The sequence below is a fragment of the Bufo bufo genome, chromosome 1, assembly GCF_905171765.1.
Source record: "Bufo bufo chromosome 1, aBufBuf1.1, whole genome shotgun sequence".
In the NCBI taxonomy this organism is placed as follows: Eukaryota; Metazoa; Chordata; class Amphibia; order Anura; family Bufonidae; genus Bufo; species Bufo bufo.
Window position 1 is genome coordinate 279,990,293 of NC_053389.1, and position 24,963 is coordinate 280,015,255.

Sequence of the window (24,963 nt, forward strand, 5' to 3'; positions counted from 1 at the left end):
GAGTCTAGTAAAATCTCTAATTCATGATCTCCTATGTTGGCCACCCGCTGGCCAACATAGGAACTTCAGCTCTAATACACTGGGTCTCTGTCAAGGCGCAGTGTGGTAAATACACTTCACACTGAACACAGAAGGGAAGGGAAAAGGTATTAGTCCTGGAACCTAGGGAAAGGGAAACGGTCACTCCTAGTGAGTCCCTATGCCAAGCCCTGACTGCTATCATTATGAACTTCTAGTCCCTGTCACGGACGGGACCGTGACACCGGCATCCTCAATCATCACACGGGGGTGCCGGTCTTAACCTGGAAGCACACTTCAATGTTTTTCGGTATTTGGATGCCGTGTTCACGCTTGAACACGGCATCTAAGGGCTGTAATGAAATTAGCTGTGGGCCTCTGCTGTTTGCAATAGCAGAGACCCGCTGGTTATGGAGCCTGCTGCAGGCGCGAACATGCCCCATGTTTAAAAATCCTACCAGTGTCATACATGTACGGTGCTGGTAGCGAAGGGGTTTAAGAAGAGCATGTTTTGGATGGAAATGCCATACTTGTTTACCACCAAAACCAGACAGACTGACCTTCTGAATGCCAGATGCTGCTATCTTATTATGTCTGAAAACCTGTTTCCGTCTGAAAATCTGCTGTGTTATCGCCATTGAGTATGATTGAAGCTCTAATGCAAGTCTATGAGAGACGGAAAGTGTAACATTGTATTTATTTGTGCTGAGTTTCTCCACTCCATCCCTCTCACTAGAAGGTTCTACTGTAGTTCAGCCAGTAGTCTGAGCCCCTAGTGTTCTGCAGTTAGGAAACAGTGCTTAGAAGAAGAGACTCGTTCAGACTGCATCAGTGACCAGAAGAAGATGCTGAGATCACACAGATCCTTGGCCACCAGCCTTTTTCCAGAGTAAGAGCCTTTTGAGAGAGAGAGCGACAGCTAGCCCAGGCCTTTCCTCTGCATCAAACCCTTCTTCTGCCAGGGAAGAGACTGGAGAAGCCAGCCCTATGTCCAGCCTGTATTGTTTTGCACTTAAATTCCTCAAGTAACTAAGCACACTGGTTTACTGCAGACCCTGACTCTCTGGACTTATTTCACATTGGGGTGCAATACGCCTTACTATCCCTTTTGGAGAGCAGCAACACAAGGTGACACCTTGACAGTGTCCACCCCAAACCCCGCCACTGCAGTCTCACTGATGGTGAGCCCAGTGATCAGATCAAATCTGAGGATGATCTGATAACAAGAGCTGAATTACCCCATAGTGGCAGAAATGAAGCATTATCTTAATCTCTGATCAATGGACTTTCAGAGCAAGATATTCTCTTTGTAGCCACTCTGGCTAGTATCTTGAAGGTCCTAAACAGGAGATTGTCTCACCGATAGTATTTTGGATTCTTGAAAAGGGTATTTAAAAATTAGATTGACTGCATATAATGATGATTGGTGTCTAATGAAGCCACAGTCAGGGAGAGACAGAGAGAGAGAGAGAAACGAGCAGGTAACCCCAGTAGTGAGGGTCATTCTCACATATTAAGAATAGGCAAGGTTATATGATACAAAGTTTCTACATACAGACAACTGAAAGCACGAATAACCTACTTCTAAAATATGTTTGAACTACGCCCATTCGCACTTCCCAAAATACAGTAAGTGTCAAGCCCATAGTATTCAAAAGAGAAAGGCCTGAACAACTTGAATCTAAGTTTTTTTTAATAGACATAAGCATAACCATATCCTTTTGTGTTCCAACTTGCTGAAGTGTCCTCCGAAAATCAAGGCTGTTGGCGAGTATGCCTCTTGTGTGCGATAGTGCCCTATAACTGTATGCTAGGACAGTCCTTGGCTAAAAAGTTGGCTAAAATGCTGTAATAAAGTTAAAGTCACCTTTTAACATCATATTGTTTTAAGGTTCAAAATCTGGTGTGAACTTCATAGTTTTGATGCAGATCTTAACCGCTTTACGTCCGCCCATAGGATATAAACGTCCTATGGGTGGACCTCTATTTCTGAAAGCACGTTTTAAAACGTCCTTTCAGAAATAGCAGCTGCACGCTAATCGTGCAGCTGCTGATCGGGTTGCCCGCTGTCAGTGACAGCAGGGCAACCCTAAGACAAGGCAGGGACAGTGCCCAGGTGTCCCTGCCTTCCGGATCGCTGCAGACACAGCGCTCACCGAGCGCTGTGTATGCAGAGAAGGAAGCGCTATGCGCTTCCTGTTCCGGCCCGGCGGTCATGTGACCGCCGGGACCGGAGAGTGCAGGAGCTGTGTGAGGTCTCTCAGAGACCTCGATCAGCCCTGCTCTGAGGCTGTACAGCGCTGGATTGCTGCTGTACAGCCTCTCTAGGGGTGTATTTGTCCTGTAACTGGGGCTACTATGTCAGCCCCAGTTACAGGAGAAATCAACAGTGAAAAAAAAAAAGTAAAAGTGAAGTAAATGTCCCCCAGAGGTCTTGTATGACCTTATGGGGGACGAAAAGTGTAAAATAAAAAAAATAAAAATAAAAGGTTGAAAATAAAAAAATAAATAAAAGTTTCACATGTAAAAAAAAAAGTCCCCAAGTAAGGAATGAAAAAAAAAAGTTAAAAATAGAAAAACAACAAAAAAAATAGACATATTTGGTATTGCCGCGTCCGTAAAAACCAGCTCTATAAAAATATCACATGACCTAACCCCTCGGGTTACCACCGTAAAAAAAAAAAAAAGTAATTTTTGTCACCTTGCATCACAAAAGGTGCAACACCAAGTGATCAAAAACGCGTATGTCCCACAAAATAGTACCAATAAAACCGTCACCTCATCCCGCAAAAAATGAGCCCCTACATAAGAAAATCTCTCAAAAAATAAAAAAAATATAGCTCTCAGAACATGGACACATTAAAACATAATTTTTTTGTTTCAAAAATGCTATTATTGTGAAAAACTTTAATAAATGAGAAAAAGTATACATATTAGGTATCGCCACATCCGTAACAATCTGCTCTATAAAAATGTCACTTGACTGAACCCCTCAGGTGAACGCTGTAAAAATAAATAAATAGAAACTGTGCTAAAACAACCAATTTTTTGGTCACCTTGCCCCATAAAGTGTTATAATGAATGATCAAAAAATCATATGTACCCAAAAATAGTACTAATAAAACTGGCACCTTATCCCCTAGTTTCCAAAATGGGGTCACTTCTTGGGAGTTTCTACTGTAAGGGTGCATCAGGGGGCTTCAAATGGGACATGGCATCTAAAAACCATGTGGAGTTCCTTTTCTTCTGCGCCCTGCCGTGTGCCCATACAGCAGTTTATGACCACATGTGGGGTGTTTCTGTAAACCGCAGAATCTGAGTAATAAATATTGAGTTTTGTTTGGCTGTTAACCATCGATGTGTAAAGAAAAAAATTGATTAAAATGGAAAATCTGCCCAAAAAGTGAAATTTAAAAATTTGATCTCCATTTTCCTTTAATTCTTGTGGAACGCCTAAAGGGTTAACAAAGTTTGTAAAATCGGTTTTGAATACCTTGAGGGGTGTAGTTTCTACAATGGGGTCATTTATGGGGGTATCCACTATGTAGGCCCCACAAAGTGACTGCAGACCTGAACTGGTCCTTAAAAAGTGGGTTTTGGCAATTTTCTTAAAAATTTGAAGAATTGCTTCTAAACTTCTAAGCCTTCTAACGTCCTAAAAAAATAAAATAACATTTCCAAAATGATGCCAACATAAAGTAGTCATATGGGGAATGTTAAGTAATAAATATTTTATGAGGTATCACTTTCTGTTTTAAAAGCAGAGAAATTGAAATTTAGAAAATTGTGAATTTTTCAAATTTTTGGGTAAATTTGGGATTTTTTCATAAATAAAGGTGAAATATTTTGACTCAAATTTATGACTATCATGAAGTACAATGTGTCACGAGAAAACAATCTCTGAATGACTTGGATAAATAAAGGCGTTCCAAAGTTATTACCACATAAAGTGAGATATGTCAGTTTTGCAAAATTTGGCCCGGTCAGGAAGGGGGCAAATGGCCTAGATGGCAGGTGGTTAAAAATCTAGATAAATGTAAATTTCTGTCTGCCTTCAGCCCCCACCGGGGGAAGGGGGGGGGGGCTTAAAAGCTATGTACACCTTTGGAGTCATTTTGTTTTATGATTGCATTTACCTTATCTTTGGCTAAAAATCATATTTTCAATTGGCCTTTATTAAAAATATTGAGCTGTTCATTCACAAAGGGTTAACAGTTTTTCTAACTGTGTGACTGGTACTTTCACTTTCACTTTGTGCCAGTCATCTAATAAACCTTATCTCTAAACTACTGAGAGGTCATAAACACTTATTTTAGCCACAATCTTATCAGTGGGAAAAAAGTAGCTTACTTCAATCAGAGCCCAGCCTCAGTGCAACTCTTTTGAACATTTACATAAACGAGCTGGCAGCGGCTCTGGAGTCTTCCTCAACACCAGGTCTCATCCTCCATGACACTGAGGTGAAATTTCTCCTGTATGCGGATGACCTTCTACTATCCCCAACTGAGAAAGATCTCCAAGACCAGCTAGTCATTCTAGAGAAATTCAGCACCACATGGGCCCTTCCCATCAATTTAAAAAAGACCAACACTATGGTGTTCCAGAGAAGGAAAAAAAAGTCAGCCAGGCCCCCTACCTTCATGCTATACAACAGCCCTCATACAGCCACCAACAGGTACACCTACCTGGGCCTGATAATTGACCAAACTGGGAGCTTCAAATCAGCCATTGAGGAGCTGAAAGACAAAGCATGCAAGACCTTCTACAACATCAGAAGATGACTGTACCACCTCAAAGCACCTCAAGATGGGACTCCAGCCCATAGGCGTTCGCATGGGGTGTGCCGGGTGTGCCTGGGCACACCCTAATCACACCTCTGTGCTCCTGCACTGCCGCCGCCGCAGTTGCCTCTTGAACCCCGGCTGCCCCGCACACTCGCACAGCTTCAATGACTTCTGCTCGACTGCTCCTGGGGAGTCCTGTGCTCCGTGTCCCGGCGGACGGCTGCGTAACGTCACTCACTCCGACGTCACGCGCCTGCTCCGCCTGCTTTATTAATAAAGTGGGAGGAGCAGGCTCGTGCGGTGTGACGAAGTGAGTGACGTCACGTTACGCTGCCGCCGGCCTAGTTTGAATGTTTGAGAGCCCGTCCAGTGCTTGTGTGAATATTAGATGGAGGGAGTCCCACTGTCCCAGTAAGTTAGTAATAGTAGTTTGGCGGGGTCTAACAATAGTTGCCGGCCTGAGGCCTCCACCCCCTGTTGGGGGTCACTGTCAGGGACACTGTTATGGGGCGGGGGGGATCTGTGGATGATGATACATATATAGCACAAGATGCTGCTATATATTTGTCATCCACAGATTCCCCCCGGCCCCCCATAACAGTGCCATCCACAGATATCCTCTTAATAGACTGTTAAGGGAATATCTGTGGTCTGTGGATGACACTGTTATGGGGGATCTGTGGATGACACTGTTATGGGGGCATTTGTGTGGAATATGACTCTGTTATGGGGGATCTGTGGATGACACTGTTATGGGGGGGGATCTGTGGATGACGCACTGTTAATAACAGTGTGTCATCCACAGATGCCCCCATAACAGTGCCACCCACAGATATTTCCCTTTAATAGACTATTAAGGGGATATCTGTGGTCTGTGGATGACACTGTTATGGGGGCATCTGTGGAATATGACACTGTTATGGGGGATCTGTGGATGATACTGTTATGGGGGGGATCTGTGGATGGCGCACTGTTAATAACAGTGTGTCATCCACAGGTCCCCCATAACAGTGTCATCCACAGATCCCCCATAACAGTGTGTCATCCACAGATCCCCCATAGCAGTGTGTCATCCACAGATCCCCCATAGCAGTGTGTCATCCACAGATCCCCCATAGCAGTGTGTCATCCACAGATCCCCCATAGCAGTGTGTCATCCACAGATCCCCATAACAGTGTGTCATCCAGAGATCCCCCATAACAGTGGACCTGCGCACTGAGGAGAGACTGAAAGGAGGGGAAGATCTGCGGAAAGCAAGCAGAGGACAGCACAGCAGACGACTGAACAGCTTCTTTTGTAAGTAAATTATTTTATTATAGTGCTGAAACTGCTTTAAACTCTAAAGAAAAGTTTTGGAGAGTGTTTCTCTCTTTCTTAGGTCTGAAGCAAAACTGAGGAAGAAAGGAAAACTCTTGAAAGCTTGTCTTTTAAGTATTAGGATAGTACAATAAAAAGGTATCCCTGCATACCGCAATACTCTCGTATTTTGTAATCTTATTTATATATACTTATTTTGTTTTTTTCAGTAGTATGATTAAGTGGTGAAAATTATTATTGCCCTCCCATTTTTGACTGTGATATCTTATGTGCCCCCCCTATATATTGTTCCTAGAGTCGCCACTGCGCAGAGGCGGAATCACGGCAATGCTAGGGTGAGGCCCGGCCTGTGTGTGTATGTATATAATATACGGGCGTGCGCACCCTACTGCAATAGGCTGCGCACGCCTATGCTTCAGCCCAACAGAAATATTCCACCTGGAATTCTGTAAGCATCTCCTCCAGGTCCATCGGAGCACCTCTAACAGTGCCTGTTGAGGGAAGCTGGGTAGATTCCCTCTACACTTTACAATCCAGAAGAGGGCGCTATCATTCTGGGGCGATCTACATGGTAGTAGTGTAGGCTCCCATCCCAGAAAAAAGGATCCCATATTGTTAATAAAGTCCAATTAAAAAAATTATTTTAAGCTCAAAATAAGTATAACGCAATGATAAAATTGCCCCCAAAGGTGTACAGAGCCTTTAAGACCTTACCAAATACATCTTCATTATTGAGTTCAATGTATAAATGTATGCCATGAGCTCCTAAGCTCTCTGTAGTGGTAGCTGCAGATAAAGAGAGTCTGCAGGGGATTTGGAGCTCCAAGTCAGAAAATCAGCATTCTGACTGTTATATTATATTAAGAAAGTGAGAACAGCATCCTAGATATACTGTATGTGGATTTAAAAAATCTAATCGTGATCATTCACTTTTAGGACTTCTGAATAAAATATGGCATTGGCGTACTGATATGCAGTTTTAGTCTGTATCTTTTCGTTAATTGAAAAAAGTTGAAGGTTAATTAATTCCACACCCGTTGCCATTCAACTGTCTAATTTCTATTTGGAGAAGCTTGTTTTGAGAATAATCAACAATATGGAGAAGGTACAAAGCAATAACAGGATCCATCAGTGTTTCAAAAGAAGACAAGACTGAACCAGGAAAACTGAGAACATAGTTTACCTCCCCCTTAGTAAAGCCTGGAACCAGAAGCATTATATTTCTTTACAGAACAGAGAACTAGCATGATTTAAGATGCACATTAGCATGTGCCAGTCATCATATAGAAAACTTGAATGCTGTATTGGTGATGAATGTGACTTAGTCCTAAATATATGCTCCAATAAATGTGGTCAGTAATTTTGATAAACTCGCCTTTCTGAACTCCAGCGGTATCTGCAGGCTTTAGGTTACCGTGAAGTTGTCATGTACTGTATCTACCTGCACATCATTTACTATGGCTTATTTATTTGCCTGTGACCCCTCTGTTGGATTGCTGACTTTCTCCATTCCCTAACCTCAGCTACATTTGGCACTCTTGTACTGCATTTTGTCTCCCATACTGCATCCTTACAACACAGTCATATATGCCTATACTCAAACACCTCTCATATCATATGATCTCATGCTCTTTTTCTCTTCTACTTATTGGTTTCCCTAATTTTACACTCTTTTTCTCACCCAATAATAGCTAACAAGCCATGCCATCGTTTTATCTGGATGTATAATGCTAACTCACCAGAAATATTCTATCAGTGTAATTTCTTTCATCATTCAGGCTCAGATGCTTTCAAATCTAGAGTGTAGGAGCCAGCAGGAGGTTTACGTCATGTGAGTAGGTCCCATGATGGTAAGACAGATGGTGAAAAGTAGCATTTAGGAAAGTGCTATGCTTCAGGGAAAGTGGAACATTTTAAAGGAGTTTTGTGGACATTGGTTGAAGAATGTTTGGGGGCAGGAATGGGTTCTTCCAAGAGCCCATACATTCTAGTCATAACCATTTCATTGTGGTCACCTGGATCATATAATTTCCAGAGAGCAGATCAGTCTCTCCTGTGCGGCTCACCTCCTGTGAACTACAGGATTATATAATTATCTATCAAATCACTTCTGACAACTGTCAGACACCTCTACTCTCCATCCTCTTTGTTTCTCTGAATGTCCCTCTATGCACAGTACTACTGAAGACATAGGGGCACATTTATTAAGACAGGTGTAGAAAATGATAATTGAGACAGGCTTACCCACTTGTCCCCTCCCCCCCCCCCCCACACCACGCTCTCAATTTGGACATGGCGTGAGCGGGGAAAAGTCGCAACTAACCATTACGCTGCCATCTGCGTCTGAAATATGCCTAATTTAGGCATATTTCAGATTAGTAAATGACCTCCATAATTTCTGCCTTACCTAAAAAAACAAGATTCCAGTGATATAATCGATGAGTCCACACAGTGATTAGCTGCAGAGTTATAAAACTACCTCAACGCTTTCTATATTATTGTGGTTTCTGTGTGCAGAATCTCCAGTGTATCCCTATGAGATGCAAGTGAGACAGGCTAAAGTTGCATCATCATTACACTAAGACTCTGTAATATGAGTTAGGGGACAGAAGTTCTATGTCACTCATCTATCACTTACCGCCCTTAGATAGGACTTGTGTGGAAAATCCTTACTATAAAAATTGGTATGAACATATGACTGTCAATCATCTTTTCTGGAAAAATACATAGGTCTTTCTACTTCTGTTTAAATAGATCTCGGGATACAATGGTAGAAAAATGTGTTTATTTGCACGTTGTTGAACTTGTTTTGGTCATGTGAGAACTTTTGCCATACAGTAACTATATAAATATATATATATATATATATATAGAAAATGAAGTACTTGACAGGATCAATTTGTTCGCCTACATGTACATAATCCCAGTGAAGTATTTTACAATCAATTTCTAAAAGCAGAATGAGAAGACACCAGAGCAGAAACATACAACTTCACTCACAGCCCACATCCAGTTAGGCATCAAGTTATCTCAATGTGAGCAATAATGTTTTTAATGCTAGTGGTAGGCACAGAGGTATAAAAACACAAACCCACACATGCCTATGATATAAAAACCGTTGCTAAATTAGTCTACGGGAAAGGACGGCAGGTGACATGAAGCTATTTTGTTCTCAATATTTCCCAACACAAAGCCTTTAATTACAAAGCGAGGCGTGCTCCTTGCAGAGACACTGGGATTACTAAGAAAACGATGATATTTGCACAAAATCTCACCCTGAATCTCATTCCTCATGAACAGAGGGAGGAAAAGGGTCAAGGTATCAGCCTTATTTTATTCAACGTCTCTGCTGCTGTGGTTTAACGTCTATCCATTGTAACTGAATCCTGAAATATCTGCAAGGTATTACCACTCAAAACATAATTCTATGAATTTCTCGTTTCTACAGATTGAGCTAAACAGTGACCTCCTTGAGTGGGAGAAGATTCTGAAGATTAGAAAAGTATTCTTTTTTGATCCTTTAATAATAATCCCATACTCTGGCATTGAGGTTTCAAAAACTTTGAACAGTTTTCATTGTATATCCAGTTAACAAAGGTTAATATAAAATGTATCCAAAGATAATCTGACCATTACACATAGAATAAAGGCACCATATTCAATAGCTATTGGCTAAATGATCGTTCAGCCGAAAGCAATTTCTCCTGACTCCTCTCAACTCCCTCATACACATGTACGTTCAGCTCGGCAGAAAGTGTATGTGTATTTAATGGGGACAGAGAAGACACATCTGGCAGCGGCTTATCTCCAGAGAAAACAAAAGGATTGGGCGAAAATATGCGTTTCACCCAATCATTGTCTCCCCAGACATCAACGGTTAGGGGAAAGTCGAGAGCAAATGTATGGCAACCTTTAGCCCTACTCGAGGATTTTATCCGTTTTGGTCAAACCTAATCCCTAATTTCACTGGTTTTAAAGTGAAGGACAAACAGTAAAGGTTAGTCATAGAATTCTTTTATTGGGATCAGAACTTGTATTTAATTTATCAAAATATTTTTTATCTAATAAAAATAGTTGGGTCAGGTCTCCAGAGGTCCTGCTTACATTCACCCCATCTGTGAGTGGGTACTGAAAGAACCTTCTATATCACTCCTTGAACCAGAGTTTGGGGTTCTGTTTGCTGAGACTATTACCAGCACGATGGGGGAGATTTATCAAAACTGGTGTAAAGGAAAACTGGCTTAGTTGCCCATAGCAACCAATCAGATTCCACCTTTCACTTTTAAAAGAAACTCTGAAAAATTAAAGGTGGAATCTGATTGGTTGCTAAGGCAGTTTTCCTTTACACCAGTGTTGAATAATCTCGCCCTATGTGTTATGAACTTACCTAACCATGATACTGCTCTGGCCCATGCACCAGTGCTGGGGGAAATCAGGACCGGCGTGCATGGCCGTTTCCTTAAGGTTGTTATGCTGACCAGTCAAGGTCTGGCTTGTTTGCCAGTCAGAGATTTGGGATGCTGCCAAGCAATTTAATCAGAAACTAAGGGAAATTTTAACCAGACGCTGACACTCACTCAGTGACAGTGATTGCGTATTGTGTTCTGGCTCTCGTTTGTGATTCTATGCCTTGTGCCTGAATTGTATACCTGCTTGTTAACCCTCTATGTACCTACTTCTCGTCTACTGATTTGGCTACATCAGTACTCTCCAGGTTTAGAACTCAGACTGTTCTACTGATTAACCTCTTGTTTGCTGACTTGGCCAAATCTGTACCCTCCTCGTTCTGACTTCAGCGAATTTAATTATCCTGCTATATCCATATGTATGACACAGGTAGCTATAGAGTTGTTGTCTGTGGTTCCGGTCAGTGATCTCTGCAATTAATATTACACTATGTGTCAGCTTCTCTAAGCATTAATTGTGCTTTGCTGACAGCAGGTAACGGAAGACAACCTCCTCCTAGTTGTCCTTTTACGTTTAATGCTAGCAAACCTCCAAACCTTTGTTCTGGAAGCAGTATAGTGGCAACTCTTACAAGATAAACAAGTTATGGACATTGTAAAGAGTCTCTATAAAGTGTAACTGCAATTTTTAAGAGCTTTAACATGTCATAGAGATGTTTAGATGTTTTGATTAATGGGGTCCCGGGTGCTGACAGTGCTACCTACACTGCGTGCAGAATTATTAGGCAAATGAGTATTTTGACCACATCATCCTCTTTATGCATGTTGTCTTACTCCAAGCTGTATAGGCTCGAAAGCCTACTACCAATTAAGCATATTAGGTGATGTGCATCTCTGTAATGAGAAGGGGTGTGGTCTAATGACATCAACACCCTATATTAGGTGTGCATAATTATTAGGCAACTTCCTTTCCTTTGGCAAAATGGGTCAAAAGAAGGACTTGACAGGCTCAGAAAAGTCAAAAATAGTGAGATATCTTGCAGAGGGATGCAGCACTCTTAAAATTGCAAAGCTTCTGAAGCGTGATCATCGAACAATCAAGCGTTTCATTCAAAATAGTCAACAGGGTCGCAAGAAGCGTGTGGAAAAACCAAGGCGCAAAATAACTGCCCATGAACTGAGAAAAGTCAAGCGTGCAGCTGCCAAGATGCCACTTGCCACCAGTTTGGCCATATTTCAGAGCTGCAACATCACTGGAGTGCCCAAAAGCACAAGGTGTGCAATACTCAGAGACATGGCCAAGGTAAGAAAGGCTGAAAGACGACCACCACTGAACAAGACACACAAGCTGAAATGTCAAGACTGGGCCAAGAAATATCTCAAGACTGATTTTTCTAAGGTTTTATGGACTGATGAAATGAGAGTGAGTCTTGATGGGCCAGATGGATGGGCCCGTGGCTGGATTGGTAAAGGGCAGAGAGCTCCAGTCCGACTCAGACGCCAGCAAGGTGGAGGTGGAGTACTGGTTTGGGCTGGTATCATCAAAGATGAGCTTGTGGGGCCTTTTCGGGTTGAGGATGGAGTCAAGCTCAACTCCCAGTCCTACTGCCAGTTTCTGGAAGACACCTTCTTCAAGCAGTGGTACAGGAAGAAGTCTGCATCCTTCAAGAAAAACATGATTTTCATGCAGGACAATGCTCCATCACACGCGTCCAAGTACTCCACAGCGTGGCTGGCAAGAAAGGGTATAAAAGAAGAAAATCTAATGACATGGCCTCCTTGTTCACCTGATCTGAACCCCATTGAGAACCTGTGGTCCATCATCAAATGTGAGATTTACAAGGAGGGAAAACAGTACACCTCTCTGAACAGTGTCTGGGAGGCTGTGGTTGCTGCTGCACGCAATGTTGATGGTGAACAGATCAAAACACTGACAGAATCCATGGATGGCAGGCTTTTGAGTGTCCTTGCAAAGAAAGGTGGCTATATTGGTCACTGATTTGTTTTTGTTTTGTTTTTGAATGTCAGAAATGTATATTTGTGAATGTTGAGATGTTATATTGGTTTCACTGGTAAAAATAAATAATTGAAATGGGTATATATTTGTTTTTTGTTAAGTTGCCTAATAGTTATGCACAGTAATAGTCACCTGCACACACAGATATCCCCCTAAAATAGCTAAAACTAAAAACAAACTAAAAACTACTTCCAAAAATATTCAGCTTTGATATTAATGAGTTTTTTGGGCTCATTGAGAACATGGTTGTTGTTCAATAATAAAATTAATCCTCAAAAATACAACTTGCCTAATAATTCTGCACTCCCTGTATTGCTAAAACAAATGAACAGAAGCACTCAGCCAAGCCTTGTCTTTCTTCACTAGCTGAAGATAGGCTCATAGATTTCTGTATGAGACAATTTTCAGCCAGCGAGAAGAGACAGCGCTCTGTATCATTGCTGTGTTATATGGTAGAACAGTATACAAATGTTTATAGCTGCAAAGAATCACACAGCATAATTTACCAGTACAATATACAACAAAATGCAACTCTGTCAACTCGATTAATCAGAACATTTAAGCTCCCCTCCCGCCAAATCATAAAGCATGTGCTCAGGAAAGAACATCTTCTCCTAATTTCATCAGTACATTACACTGTCACATTATTATGACCACCAAGCTAATAACCAGAGTAAACGCTGTGTGCAGCAGGGACAGTAGCTAGACGGGCTGGGAGTGACTAAGTAAGGTCCTGTTGTCACAAGTATGTGGAGCCATGATGATTGCAGTGCATCCTACAGCCTCTGGAGGGTGCGTGGGGGAGGATTCATAGAGTGAACACAACTATCGAGGCTGTCCCACAGATGCTAAATTGAGTTAAAGTCTGGTGAACTAGGGGGCCAGGGTAGTACTTGGAAGTCTTGATCATGCTCTTCTAACCAATGTCGGACATTTCTAGCCATGTGACATGTCGCATTGTGTTGCTGGAAGGTCCCATAGAAGACAATCAGCATGTATGGTTGTACGTGATCTGCAAGGATGGATTCATACATAAATCGGTTGAGAGCGCCTTCCACATGCGTGAGTGGGCCCAGAGAATGCTATGAAAATATTCCCCAGACCATAACGCTGTTCTTCAAGCAATGGTTGCAGGGTGTTTGATCACTGATATTTCTCATCTGACGCCAACGTCCATCATCATTTTGATGAAGCTGAAAAGTAAATCAGTGAAGGTCCAATTCTGATACTGCCGCAAAGATTATAGCCTTTTCTGCTGAAGCTACTTCAGAGATGCAGTGACGTCTTTCTGCTTCGCTGAATTGTTCGGTGAATTGCTGTTTTAGACACCCATTTGGTAGCGCCTGCTTCATTCTGGCAGTGAGCTGCTCCATTATAGCATGTCGGTCTGCTCTCGTGCACCTTTGTAGCCAGCGTTCACCTCTCACCTAAATGGCATGTGGTGTTCTGCAGTTTCCAGGTCTCTTATTCACAGTCGTGCCATTTGATAACTCACTATACACTTTCACCACAGCAGCACACAAACTGTTCACAAACTGTGCAGTTTTAGAAATACTGCCACCCTTGGCCAGAAAGTCAATAATCATCACTTTTTGCAACTCTGATAAATGACAACAACAAGGGATATGTGCACAGGCAGCCTCTCACAAACCCTATACCCTCCAAGCCAACTCACGACACGTGAATTTCTTCATGAGCTACACACTGCCGACATAAAAAGGTGGAAGTGGTCATAATAATGTGACTCAACTGTATATGTTAGATCAAGAATTTGCATTTCAAGGTAGACTGTCAGCTGGAAACTCTCTGTTAAACCAGGCATAATGCCTTGTAGGGCTAGCTCAGCTGAATGTAATGACACCTTTCACTTAGTGATCCATTGCTTTTAATCCACATAATTTTAATCCATATACTAATGTGCATTTAAGTGCACCGAGGGTTTGTCCTGCTTCTTCTCCCAGCTCTTACCTTTGATTCTTGACTGAAAGGGCTAGGTTCCTGCATAGTCATCTCACCTGGCCCTGTCAATCAAGGCAAGGAAGGAGCTGGTGGGGAAAACAGGAGGTGTAAGAGTGCACAGAATGGCTTTGGCTTACCCTTGTGCACTTAAATGCCCATCTGCATATGGATTAAACGTACTTTTTCTCCAGAAAAAATAAATAAATGGATCATTACATTCAGCTGTGTTAGTCCAACAAGTAGTGTTGATCGAGCAACAAAGTGCTCTGGTGCTCGAGTAGAACACCTCAGGATGCTCGAGTAGAACACCTCAGGGTGCTCGAGTAGAACACCTCAGGATGCTGGGGTGCTCTATAGAGCACCCAAGCACAATGGAAGTCAATGGGAGAACCAGAGTATTAAACCAGGCACCCCCTGCTCTGAAGAGGGGAGGGTGTCTGGTTCATAGGAAAAGGTCAGAAATTCATGTAATCACCACTGAAATGGTTCGGGATCAGCATGGGGAGGATGTCTGGATGCATCTTGGACTCCCAGGTCACTGCTGGGAATGATGTTGTCCGAGTAGTACGCCACTTTTACAGACTGACAATAATAAGCACAAAACCGAAGATAAAATCGATTTTAGAGGAAAAATTGTTAGGAAACATTCTTTCCTGTATACTTACTTGTATATAAAGTGCAAGTACTGGCAAAAATTACAAGGAAGAGGCACTCCGATACAACCTATATATCACAGAAAGGAGGGCCTCATTCACATTGTGGTACAATTGTTCAGGTAGTGGGACTCCTACACTCATAAAGCCTATGCACTAAGTGAAAGTGCTGCCAAAAATTACAAGGAACCGGCACTCGAATACACCCTTTATTACACATAAAGGAGGGCATCATACACACCCTTGAAAAATTATAATTGATGGCCTGCTGGTGACCCTCAAAATCATTAGGGGTGAGGGTCTGCTGCTGAGCTGACCATCTAAAACATTAGGGGCGAGTGCCTGCTGCTGATCTGACCATCTTAAACATTAGGAGTGAGGGTCTGCTACTAAGCTGACCATCTAAAACATTAGGGGTGAGGGTCTGCTGCTGAGCTGACCCTCTAAAACATTAGGGGTGAGGGTCTGCTGCTGAGCTGACCCTCTAAAACATTAGGAGTGAGTGCCTGCTGCTGATCTGACCATCTAAAACATTAGGGGCGAGGGCCTGCTGCTGATCTGACCATCTAAAACATTATGGGCGAGGGTCTGCTGGTGACCCTCTAAAACATTAGGGGTGAGGGTCTGCTGCTAAGCTGACCCTCTAAAACACTAGGAGCGAGGGCAGCCTAATAAGCATGTTGATATGATGGAGGAGGAGGAGGACGGGAAAAGGAAGATTGAACCATATACCCTTTTTTGTGGTGGAAGGGGTGCATGGGAATACAATGTATTCAATACACCATAAAAGCCACATTTAAAGTGCCTTTATGTTCAGCCGCTTTCCTCTGGTGGAGTAGAGAAGTCGGGGCAATCCAGGCCTTGTTCATTTTGCTAAGAGTCAACCTATCAGCATTTTCAGTTGACAGGCGGATGCGCTTATCAGTTATTATGCCCCCAGCAGCACTAAATACACGCTCTGACAAAACGATGGCGGCAGGGCAGGCCAGCACCTCCAAGGCGTAGAGTGCCAGTTCGTGCCACGTGTCCAGCTTGGACACCCAATAGTTGTAAGGCACAGAGCGATCACTGAGGACGCTGACACGGTATGCTACGTACTCCTTCACCATCTTCCAAAACGTTTCCCTCCTTGTGACACTAGGCCGCGCATCAGGGTGAGGGTGCTGGCGAGGTGTCATGAAACTGTCCCAGGCCTTGGAGAGTGTTGCCCTGCCTCTGTTGGAACTGCTGTGTGTTCCACTCGTCTCCCCTCCTTGGTTGCCCAAGGAACTACGTACTCTGCCGCCAGCGTAGTCAGCTGGAAATTTTTGGAGCAATTTTTCCACAAGGACCTTCTGGTATTGCACCATTTTGCTAGTCCTCTCCACCACAGGAATGAGAGATGAGAAGTTCTCTTTGTAGCGGGAGTCGAGAAGGGTGAACAACCAGTAATCGGTGTTGGCCAAAATGCGTATAACGAGAGGGTAAAGTGAAAGGCAGCATAACATAAAGTCAGCCATGTGTGCCAGAGTCCCAACAGACAAGACTTCGCTGTCCTCATCAGGAGGATGACTCTCAATCTCCTCATCCTCTTCCTCCTCTTTGGCCCATCCACGCTGAACAGATGGAATAAACCTGCTATGGGTACTACCCTCTGTAGCGGAGGCAACCGTTTCCTGCTCCTCCTCCTCATCATCATCCAATTCGCGCTGACAAGACGAACTGAGGGTGGCCTGGCTATCACCCTGTGTACTGTCTTCCCCCATTTCCACCTCTTCCACATGCAAAGCGTCCGTCTTCATTGTGAGTAGCGAGCGTTTCAGTAGACACAGAAGTGGGATGGTTAAGTGATAATAGCGGCATCGCCGCTCACCATCTGGATTGATTTCTCAAAGTTGCTTAAAACCTCACAGAGGTCAGACATCCATGCCCACTCTTTGCTTGTGAAGAGCAGAAGCTGACTGCAAAGGCGACGACTATGTTGCAGCTGGTATTCCAATACTGCCCTCTGCTGCTCACAAAGCCTGGCCAACATGTGGAACGTGGAGTTCCAGCGTGTGCCCACGTCGCACAACAGTCGGTAAGCTGCCAATTGCACGTGGCGCACCTTCACTAGTAGCTCAGGCAAATTGGGGTAGGTTTTGAGAAACCACTGAACCACTAAGTTGAACACGTGGGCTAGGCATGGTATGTGTGTGAGCTTGCCGAACTCCAAAGCCGCCACCAAGTTACGGCCATTTTCAGACACAACAATGCCTGGTTGCTCGCCCAACACTACCAACAAGGCATTGTGCATATATTAAAAGTGAATTTCCTGGTGATAGACTCCCTTTTGAAGCTTCTCTTTCTACAGCGGAAATTTGCAACGCTAGTCAGCCATTTTGGACACAATGTAGAACCTTGGTCACCCACTTGCATACAAGTATATGCAATCAAGTCACTACTCTCTCCTCCCCACTTTCTTTTCTTTCCCTCTAAATTCGGTCAAATTATGTTACTTCTCTAAAAAATCCTTCTGTGCTGACTTACATTAGTAAACCTACCACACGGGTAGGAATGTACACTCAACAGCCCACATGTGCCTTTGGAGCTAACAATCCAAACATCTCTTAGATTTTACCATTCATTTCAATAAAGGTTACAAATACAAATGCTATAATATATGATAAGGCATGAGCTTTTACATTTGATAAGAAAATGCTACCACATGAGTCTACATGATAATGAAGAAAAGAAGCAGCAAACAACCTTCACAATTATTTCGGTGGATGCCATAGCCTGGGAGAATACGGCTAAAAATACACTAAGATTTCTACTATATCCAGGGCACAACTAAATGGATGTACGCTTTAATTTCACAGACACTAAATGCAACCTGTGACTCTCAGCAGTTGTAGCATTACAACTACTATCATGTTGGAGACCCGCAGGTTGCAGACAGTTTACTACATTGCTCTATGCGCATAGTGAGAAACACGTTAAAAATATTCTCAGTTTTTTCCCATTAACAGTCCCGTGTGTTAAGTAACTGTGTGCTAACCCTGACCCGGCTTCCTGCTGTATGCCAAATTTGTAACTACGCCTCCTATGCTCCAACTCGGCTTCCTGCTGCTTCGATGGCACAATTACGCTCCAGGTGGGGATCCAGCTTTAAGATAAAGTTCTATCTGAAGAAAATGTAGTCTTTTGCCTGCCATAACCTCCGTATTGTTCTCCCTACAGCTCCCGCTGAGCGATAATCCCATTCCTGCTGCTTTTTTCCACACCATGAGGAAGCTCCCCTCTGTTCCCATTCCGACTAGATAGTCTGGTTTCCATGGTTACTTACAATAGTAAAGTTCATGACTTTGAGGATCCAGATGGTCATGGCGAGGTTCACCAGTATGAGTATCATAAGGACCAGAACGAAGAAATAGAGGCATCGCTTCCTCCAGCCGTATATCCCCACCTTGTACACATGGGGTCCTTCGGTGCTGGAGAGCGTACTCCTGTGAGCATACTGTTCCTGAGGCATCTGTAACAGAAACAGAGAAGCACATTGTGACTTTTACAAGGGAAATCTCTGCTCGGTGTCTCTGGAATTACCAGAATGCATTGCAAACAATGTACAAAGGAGGACTGCTCCCAGCTGCATCTTATTCAATATGTAATGGGTTCTCAGCAGGTTATATTTAAATTATGGAAACATACAACCAATATGCATTGTCAGAGCAGCAGTCTATGTACATCCCATATAAACCAATAATATGATAAACTTCACACATCTCATGTACATATAAAGCAGAGCTAGAATTGTCATCTGACTCTTTGGGCTCTCTGTATCTCATAATGCAGAATGTTTGACTGCAGTCCTATGTAAAGCAAACTTCAGTATACCCAGAACACTACCAATTTCAATACACCATAGCATGTCCACTCATAGTACCCCCATAACAGTGCCAGTAACACTGCCCACTAGTGACAGCCATGGTGTTCCCGTTACAGAGCCAACCTCAGTGTACACAGAATACTACCAATCTCAATAGAACCCTCATTACAGAGCCAACCTCAGTAAATGCATAACACTTCCAATCTCAATACCCCTAGAACAAATTCACTCATAATACCCCCGTAATAATAAGTAATTATTAGTAATAATATCTACTAACGTCAGCTACAGATCCCCTATTACAGTGCACCCATAACACTGATAATCTCAATACTCCTAGAACAGATTCACTCATAATACCCTCATACCCCCATACCCAAAGCAGTAATAATATCTACTAATATTAGCTACAGCTCCCCTATTACAGTGCACCATAACATTGTCAATCTAAATACCCCTAGAACAGATTCACTCATAATACCCCCATACCAGAGGCAGTAATAATATCTACTAATATTAGCTACAGGGCCTCTATTACAGTGCACCCATAACATTGTCAATCTCAATAACAGGTTCACTCAGAATACCCCCAAAACTGTATCAGTAATAATATCCACCAATGCCACTCATATGGGGGTTCCAGACAGTACAAAAATAACAGAACTAATCTCAGTACCTCCATAACTATTCCAGTCACAAACAAATGATCAGTAATAAAAATACTCCAGTGGCGGTCTCAGGGCTCCACAAATGGGCCAGCTATAGTGCCGCCATTATAAATCTTCCTTCAGTGCACCTAATGCACCTTTAATATTGGCAGTCACAATGGCCTAATACTCCATTGATTAGATGGGCAGGCATTTTCCAATCCTAACTAAATAAATCTGCTTAAACGTTTACCTAATAGTCATATTTGTCTGACTGTATGCACAAATCTATGTGTGGAAGCCTTGACTAAACTATAGAACCTCACTGAACGAGCACCTTCTGAAGATGCAATGCATGGGCCTCACCTTGAGTCAGCGGGAACAACAATCCTTACATATAACAGTCCAGCATTCAGTTAAATCATTTCAACAGACTTTGCATAAATCAATAGTAAATGTGAATATAAGAAACTATGTAATATATCTTATCAGAGATCCCTTATTCCTTATCCCTTTTCTATAGACTCATATGGGTAGCATGCGTTCCTTTTTCTCTCTGTCTCTCTCACTGTAGATTACTCCTCCTCATATTATTCTGAGGGCAGTATGTAATCCAACTCTTCAGTAAGCTGGGGGGCATCTTGTCTCTTAACTGGACCTAGCAGAGAAGTTTAATTTAGGGGGAGGGTGGGGGGAGAATAAATTTTTTTCTGATAAGATATAGCACAAAGTTTTTCATATTCACCTGTACGATTAATTTATGCAAAGTTTGTTGAGCTAACAGTAACCATTTAAGCTTTACAGTATTTGTGAATTCTTATGAAATCATACAATGCGGAGATGATTATTTTAAAGGATGTTGATTAGAGATGAGTGAATCGAAGCTGATGAAGTGGAATTCAATCCGAATTTCAGGAAAAATTGTATTCGTACCGAAGCCAAATTTCCTTGCGATTCGTGGTAACGAATCACATTTTTTCCTAAAATGGCTGCTGCACGTGTAAAAACATGGAGAAAGGAACTCTGGGAAGTTGGGATCTCCCATATTGCCATGCATGCAGCCAATCAGCAGCCAACCAGCCCTGTGATGTCACAACCCTATAAATAGCGTCAGCCATCTAAGTTTCTGCCATTTACCAGTGTACTTAGTGCAGAAAGAGACGTTTGCAGGCGCTAGGGACAGTGCTAGAAAAAACTTAATTGTGCTAAAAAAAATTATTTACAAGTGCAGGGAAAGATTATTCAAGGTGTAGGGAAAGGATAGGGAGGAATCATTCTACAGCTTTTATGTTGAAAGGGTTCAGTAGGGGAGGTTACAGCCTGGGATATAGGAACAATCCGATTACACCTTTCTGCACTGACTGGGGATCCAAATTGCCACTATACAGCTCTGTAATTCCAGCAAACTGTTCTTATTTGGGTGCAAGTGCTGATTGATACAGGCATTAACAGGGTTTATTACAAGGAAATATTTCTACGTCTTATTTGCCCTTGTGCGGTGCAGTTATATGTTCTAAAGCATTTTTTGTCGTGTATTAGTGGCAAAAGTAAAATATATTTGCCGTTCAGCAGTGCAGTTATATGTTTTAAAGGCTTTTGTGGCATATATTAGTGGAAAAAGAAAAAATATATTTGCCGGTCAGTGGTGCAATTATTTGTTGTAAAGCCTTTTGTGGCGTGTATTAGTGGAAAAAGAAAAAATATATTTGCCGCTCAGCAGCGCAGTTATCTGTTGTAAAGCCTTTTGTGGTGTGTATTAGTGGAAAAAGAAAAAATATATTTGCCGCTCAGCGGTGCAGTTATCTGTTGTAAAGCCTTTTGTGGTATGTATTTCATGATCAGTGTGGGAGGGAAACTCCACACTGAACATAGGAGGGAAGGGGAACAGTAACTGGGCCTGGAAACTAGGGAAGAAACAGGTAACCTCCTAGACAACCCTAGTCTGGGCACTAACTACCTATCAATATGAATAGACCTTGAAGGTAGCAATATTCATAAGCAGGATACCTAGGCCCTGATTTCCCTATAAGGCCCTGGAATAAATATAGGACCAGAGACAACCCATTCCTCCCCAGATGGACGAATGGAAGTCTCTTTCTCAGGCCCAGATACAACAACAGGGAATAAAACAAAGACAAACAAACGCGACACTTAACTTTTGTAGAGATAGAAGAACAGGAACACCAGAGAGGATCTCACACCAGCTCAGCCAAACCCAAATGAAGCTATCAACCGCATAGTCAGAAGGGTGGGGTGAGACTATAAAGGGTAGAAGTGATGGCCACTGAGCAACAGCTGAGAAAAGGGAAGTGGTCATTAACCCTATCAACACTGAATCAAGAGAAATCAAGGAGGCTGTTAGATTCCTCCACGCTCAGCCAATCTCCTTGATTTCCTGACAACAGTCACCTGAGGGACCGTGACAATGTATTAGTGAAAAAAGAAAAAATATATTCGCCGATCAGCGGTGCAGTTATCTGTTGTAAAGCCTTTTATGGCGTGTATTAGTGGAAAAAATATATATATATTTGCCGCTCAGCGTGCAGTTATCTGTTGTAAAGCATTTTGTGGCGTGTATTAGTGGAAAAAGAAAAAATATATTTGCCACTCAGCGGTGCAGTTATTTGTTGTAAAGCCTTTTGTGGGTTGTTTTAATTTCCTAATTATTTATTTAATAAAACAGTATGTCAGACAGAGAAGAGCCAGGCCCTGAACAGGGGAGTGGCAGAGGCCAAAATGTTTCTGGCACAGGCAGAGATCACAGCAGAGTAAGGGGGCTTGACAGCAGGGGTCCCAGCAGGAGGCCTGAGCTCCCGGTGTCATCTAGCGGTTGTGTCTTGACCAGCAACCCAGCGGTTTTTGAATGGCTGACTCGGTCATCCACTTTGTCCCAAGTGACATCAGACACCCCCAGCCAAAATTCGGTGGGTTCCTCTGACACGATGCTTAGTTGGCATGGCCCGGGAGCAGGCCCTGTGCCCCCACCTGTCCTGAACCTTCCTCTGTCATTTTCAGGTCCCTCAGCACAAAAAATATTATATGCCGTAGGCTTGGTTCCACTTTTCAGCGAGGACGAGCTACTAGAGGACAGTCAGCAGTTACTGCCCAGCCAAGATCTGGAGGAGAAATCCGCCACTTCCTCCACTAGGCAGGTAAGTAGTGCTGAGGAGAGTGGTGTGGGAGCTGGTGTTGCGAGCGGCAACTTGCCTGTGAGCCAGCAAGTTGCTAGCATGGCCGGGAATCAGCAAGGTGGCAGCAGTGGGCGGTCGGGAGCCAAACGTGCCAGTGGTAGACCACCCGCTTCGAAGGAGCCTACCTGCCTGGGAAGTAGCGGTGCACAGGTTCACGGAGGCAGCGGCGGCAGTAGTCAGTCAGTGCATAGAGTTGGGGGAAAAATCACCTACTCGCCGGTGTGGCAGTTTTGTGGTAAGGTGAACATTGCCATATGTCGAATCTGTGGGCAGAAGGTAAAGCGTGGCCAGGGTGCCAATATTGGCACCACGGCCCTGCGTCAACATATGCAGCATCACCATAAAGTGGCCTGGGAGAACCATGGCTCCCATGTGCATCACCCAGTGGCATGCACCCGGTTTCAGGCAGTCAAGGCTCCGCCACCTCAGCCGAAGGGAGCTGTCTGTCCTTCCCATCATCTGCTGGTCCTGATGCTCCTGCTCCTCGCCCTCCTACTCCTCGTCAGTCATTCTGTCAGCAATTGATCACCAAAGCGATTGCCAAGAGACAACAGTATGCGTGCACTCATCCAACAGCGCAGAAGCTGAACGTGCTTCTGTCCAAGTTGCTGGTGCTGCAGCAGTCTCTCCCTTTCCAAGTGGTGGACTCTGCACCTTTCAGAGAACTGATGGCTTGTGCCGAGCAAAGGTGGAGAGTGCCAAGCCGTCATTTTTTTGCCAAAAAGGCAGTACCAGCAATGCACACACATGTAGAACAGAAGGTGGGCCTGTCCTTGAGCCTGTCAGTGCCTGCCAAAGTGCACGGCTGTGCCGACATGTGGAGCTATAACTACGGTCAGGGACAATACATGTCCTTTATGGCCTGATGGGTGAAAGTGGTTCCTGCACAGCCACACCAGCAACTTGGCCAGGTGATGCCGCTTTCGCCTCCATGTTGCCACACGGTTGGTCCTGTGACAATGTCCGCCTCTGGCTCCTCATCCTCCACCGTTATCTCAGCCTCCACTGCAGAAACAATTCACAGTGCCCCTCCAGCAAACCACATGTGCAGGGCACAACCGTGTCACGCTGTTCTGCACCTAGTTTGCCTAGGCGAACGGAGTCACACAGGGGAGGAACTGCTCCATGTCCTTCATCAAGAAATCGAATTCTGGCTTTCTCTGTGACAACTGAAAATCGGAACCATGGTGACCGACAATGGGAAGAACATTGTGTCGGCGCTGCGTCAAGGAGGGATGAGCCATGCGCCCTGCATGGCGCACTTGTTCAATCTGGTTGTCAAGCGGTTTCTGAAGTCTTCCATCCATCTGGAAGACTTTCGAAAAATGGCCAGGAAACTTTGCATTCACTTCAGCCACTCGTACACCACAAAGCACACCCTCCCTGAGCTGCAGCGGCAGAACAGCTTCCCCCAACATAGTCTGATATGCAATGTTTCCACCCGTTGGAATTCCACCCTCCATATGTTGGACCGACTGTATGAACAGAGAAAGGCCATAAACAGTTTCTTGATGATCCAAGCGGACAGGAGTACTCCCCTGTGTAACTTCGATGTCAGCCAGTGGCAGATCATGTGTGACACCTGCCATTTGCTCAGGCCCTTTGAGGAGGCCACGTTATTTGTCAGTCGCCAGGACTACGGGATGAACGATGTCATTCCACTGCTTCATGTCCTGGTAAATCTGGCTGGTTAGGGGACTGGAGACGTGACGCTTACATCTCACGGCCACATGAGCCCTGTCGGGGCTGAACTGGAGGAGGAGGAGAAAGACATTGGAGCACAAGTAATGTGTAGCGAAATGGGTGGTTTTTCTACACAGGTGACAGGAAAGGAGGAGCAGGATCATCCAGAGGAGATAAAGGGCGATGAGGAATATGAGGCAGAGGACACAGACACACCGTGGCAGTATGCAGTGGAAATGGAGGCAGGGAGTCCCTCCGAGTCACTTGAACAAATGGCCCAGTGCATACTCACTTGCTTGCGTAGTGACAGCCGAATTGTCACTATTCGGCAGAGGGATGACTTCTGGCTCTCCACCTTGTTGGACCCTCGCTACCGGTCCAAAATAGCTGCCTTTTTTACACCCACTGAGAGGGAGGACAAACTGAACTACTATAGAGAC

The 24,963-nt window shown here is 43.8% G+C and overlaps 1 protein-coding gene across 4 annotated transcripts in view; it reads right to left on the reverse strand.

Annotated features, from left to right (window-relative positions):
- The window catches only part of SGCD (sarcoglycan delta), an 836,092-nt gene that overhangs the window by 288,149 nt on the left and 522,980 nt on the right, over nt 1–24,963 (reverse strand). For all 4 annotated transcript variants that reach the window (XM_040440010.1, XM_040440019.1, XM_040440029.1 and 1 more), the window contains one exon: nt 18,463–18,648. In XM_040440010.1, coding sequence (XP_040295944.1) covers nt 18,463–18,648 — 186 coding nt within the window. The remainder of the gene's footprint in view (nt 1–18,462; nt 18,649–24,963) is intronic.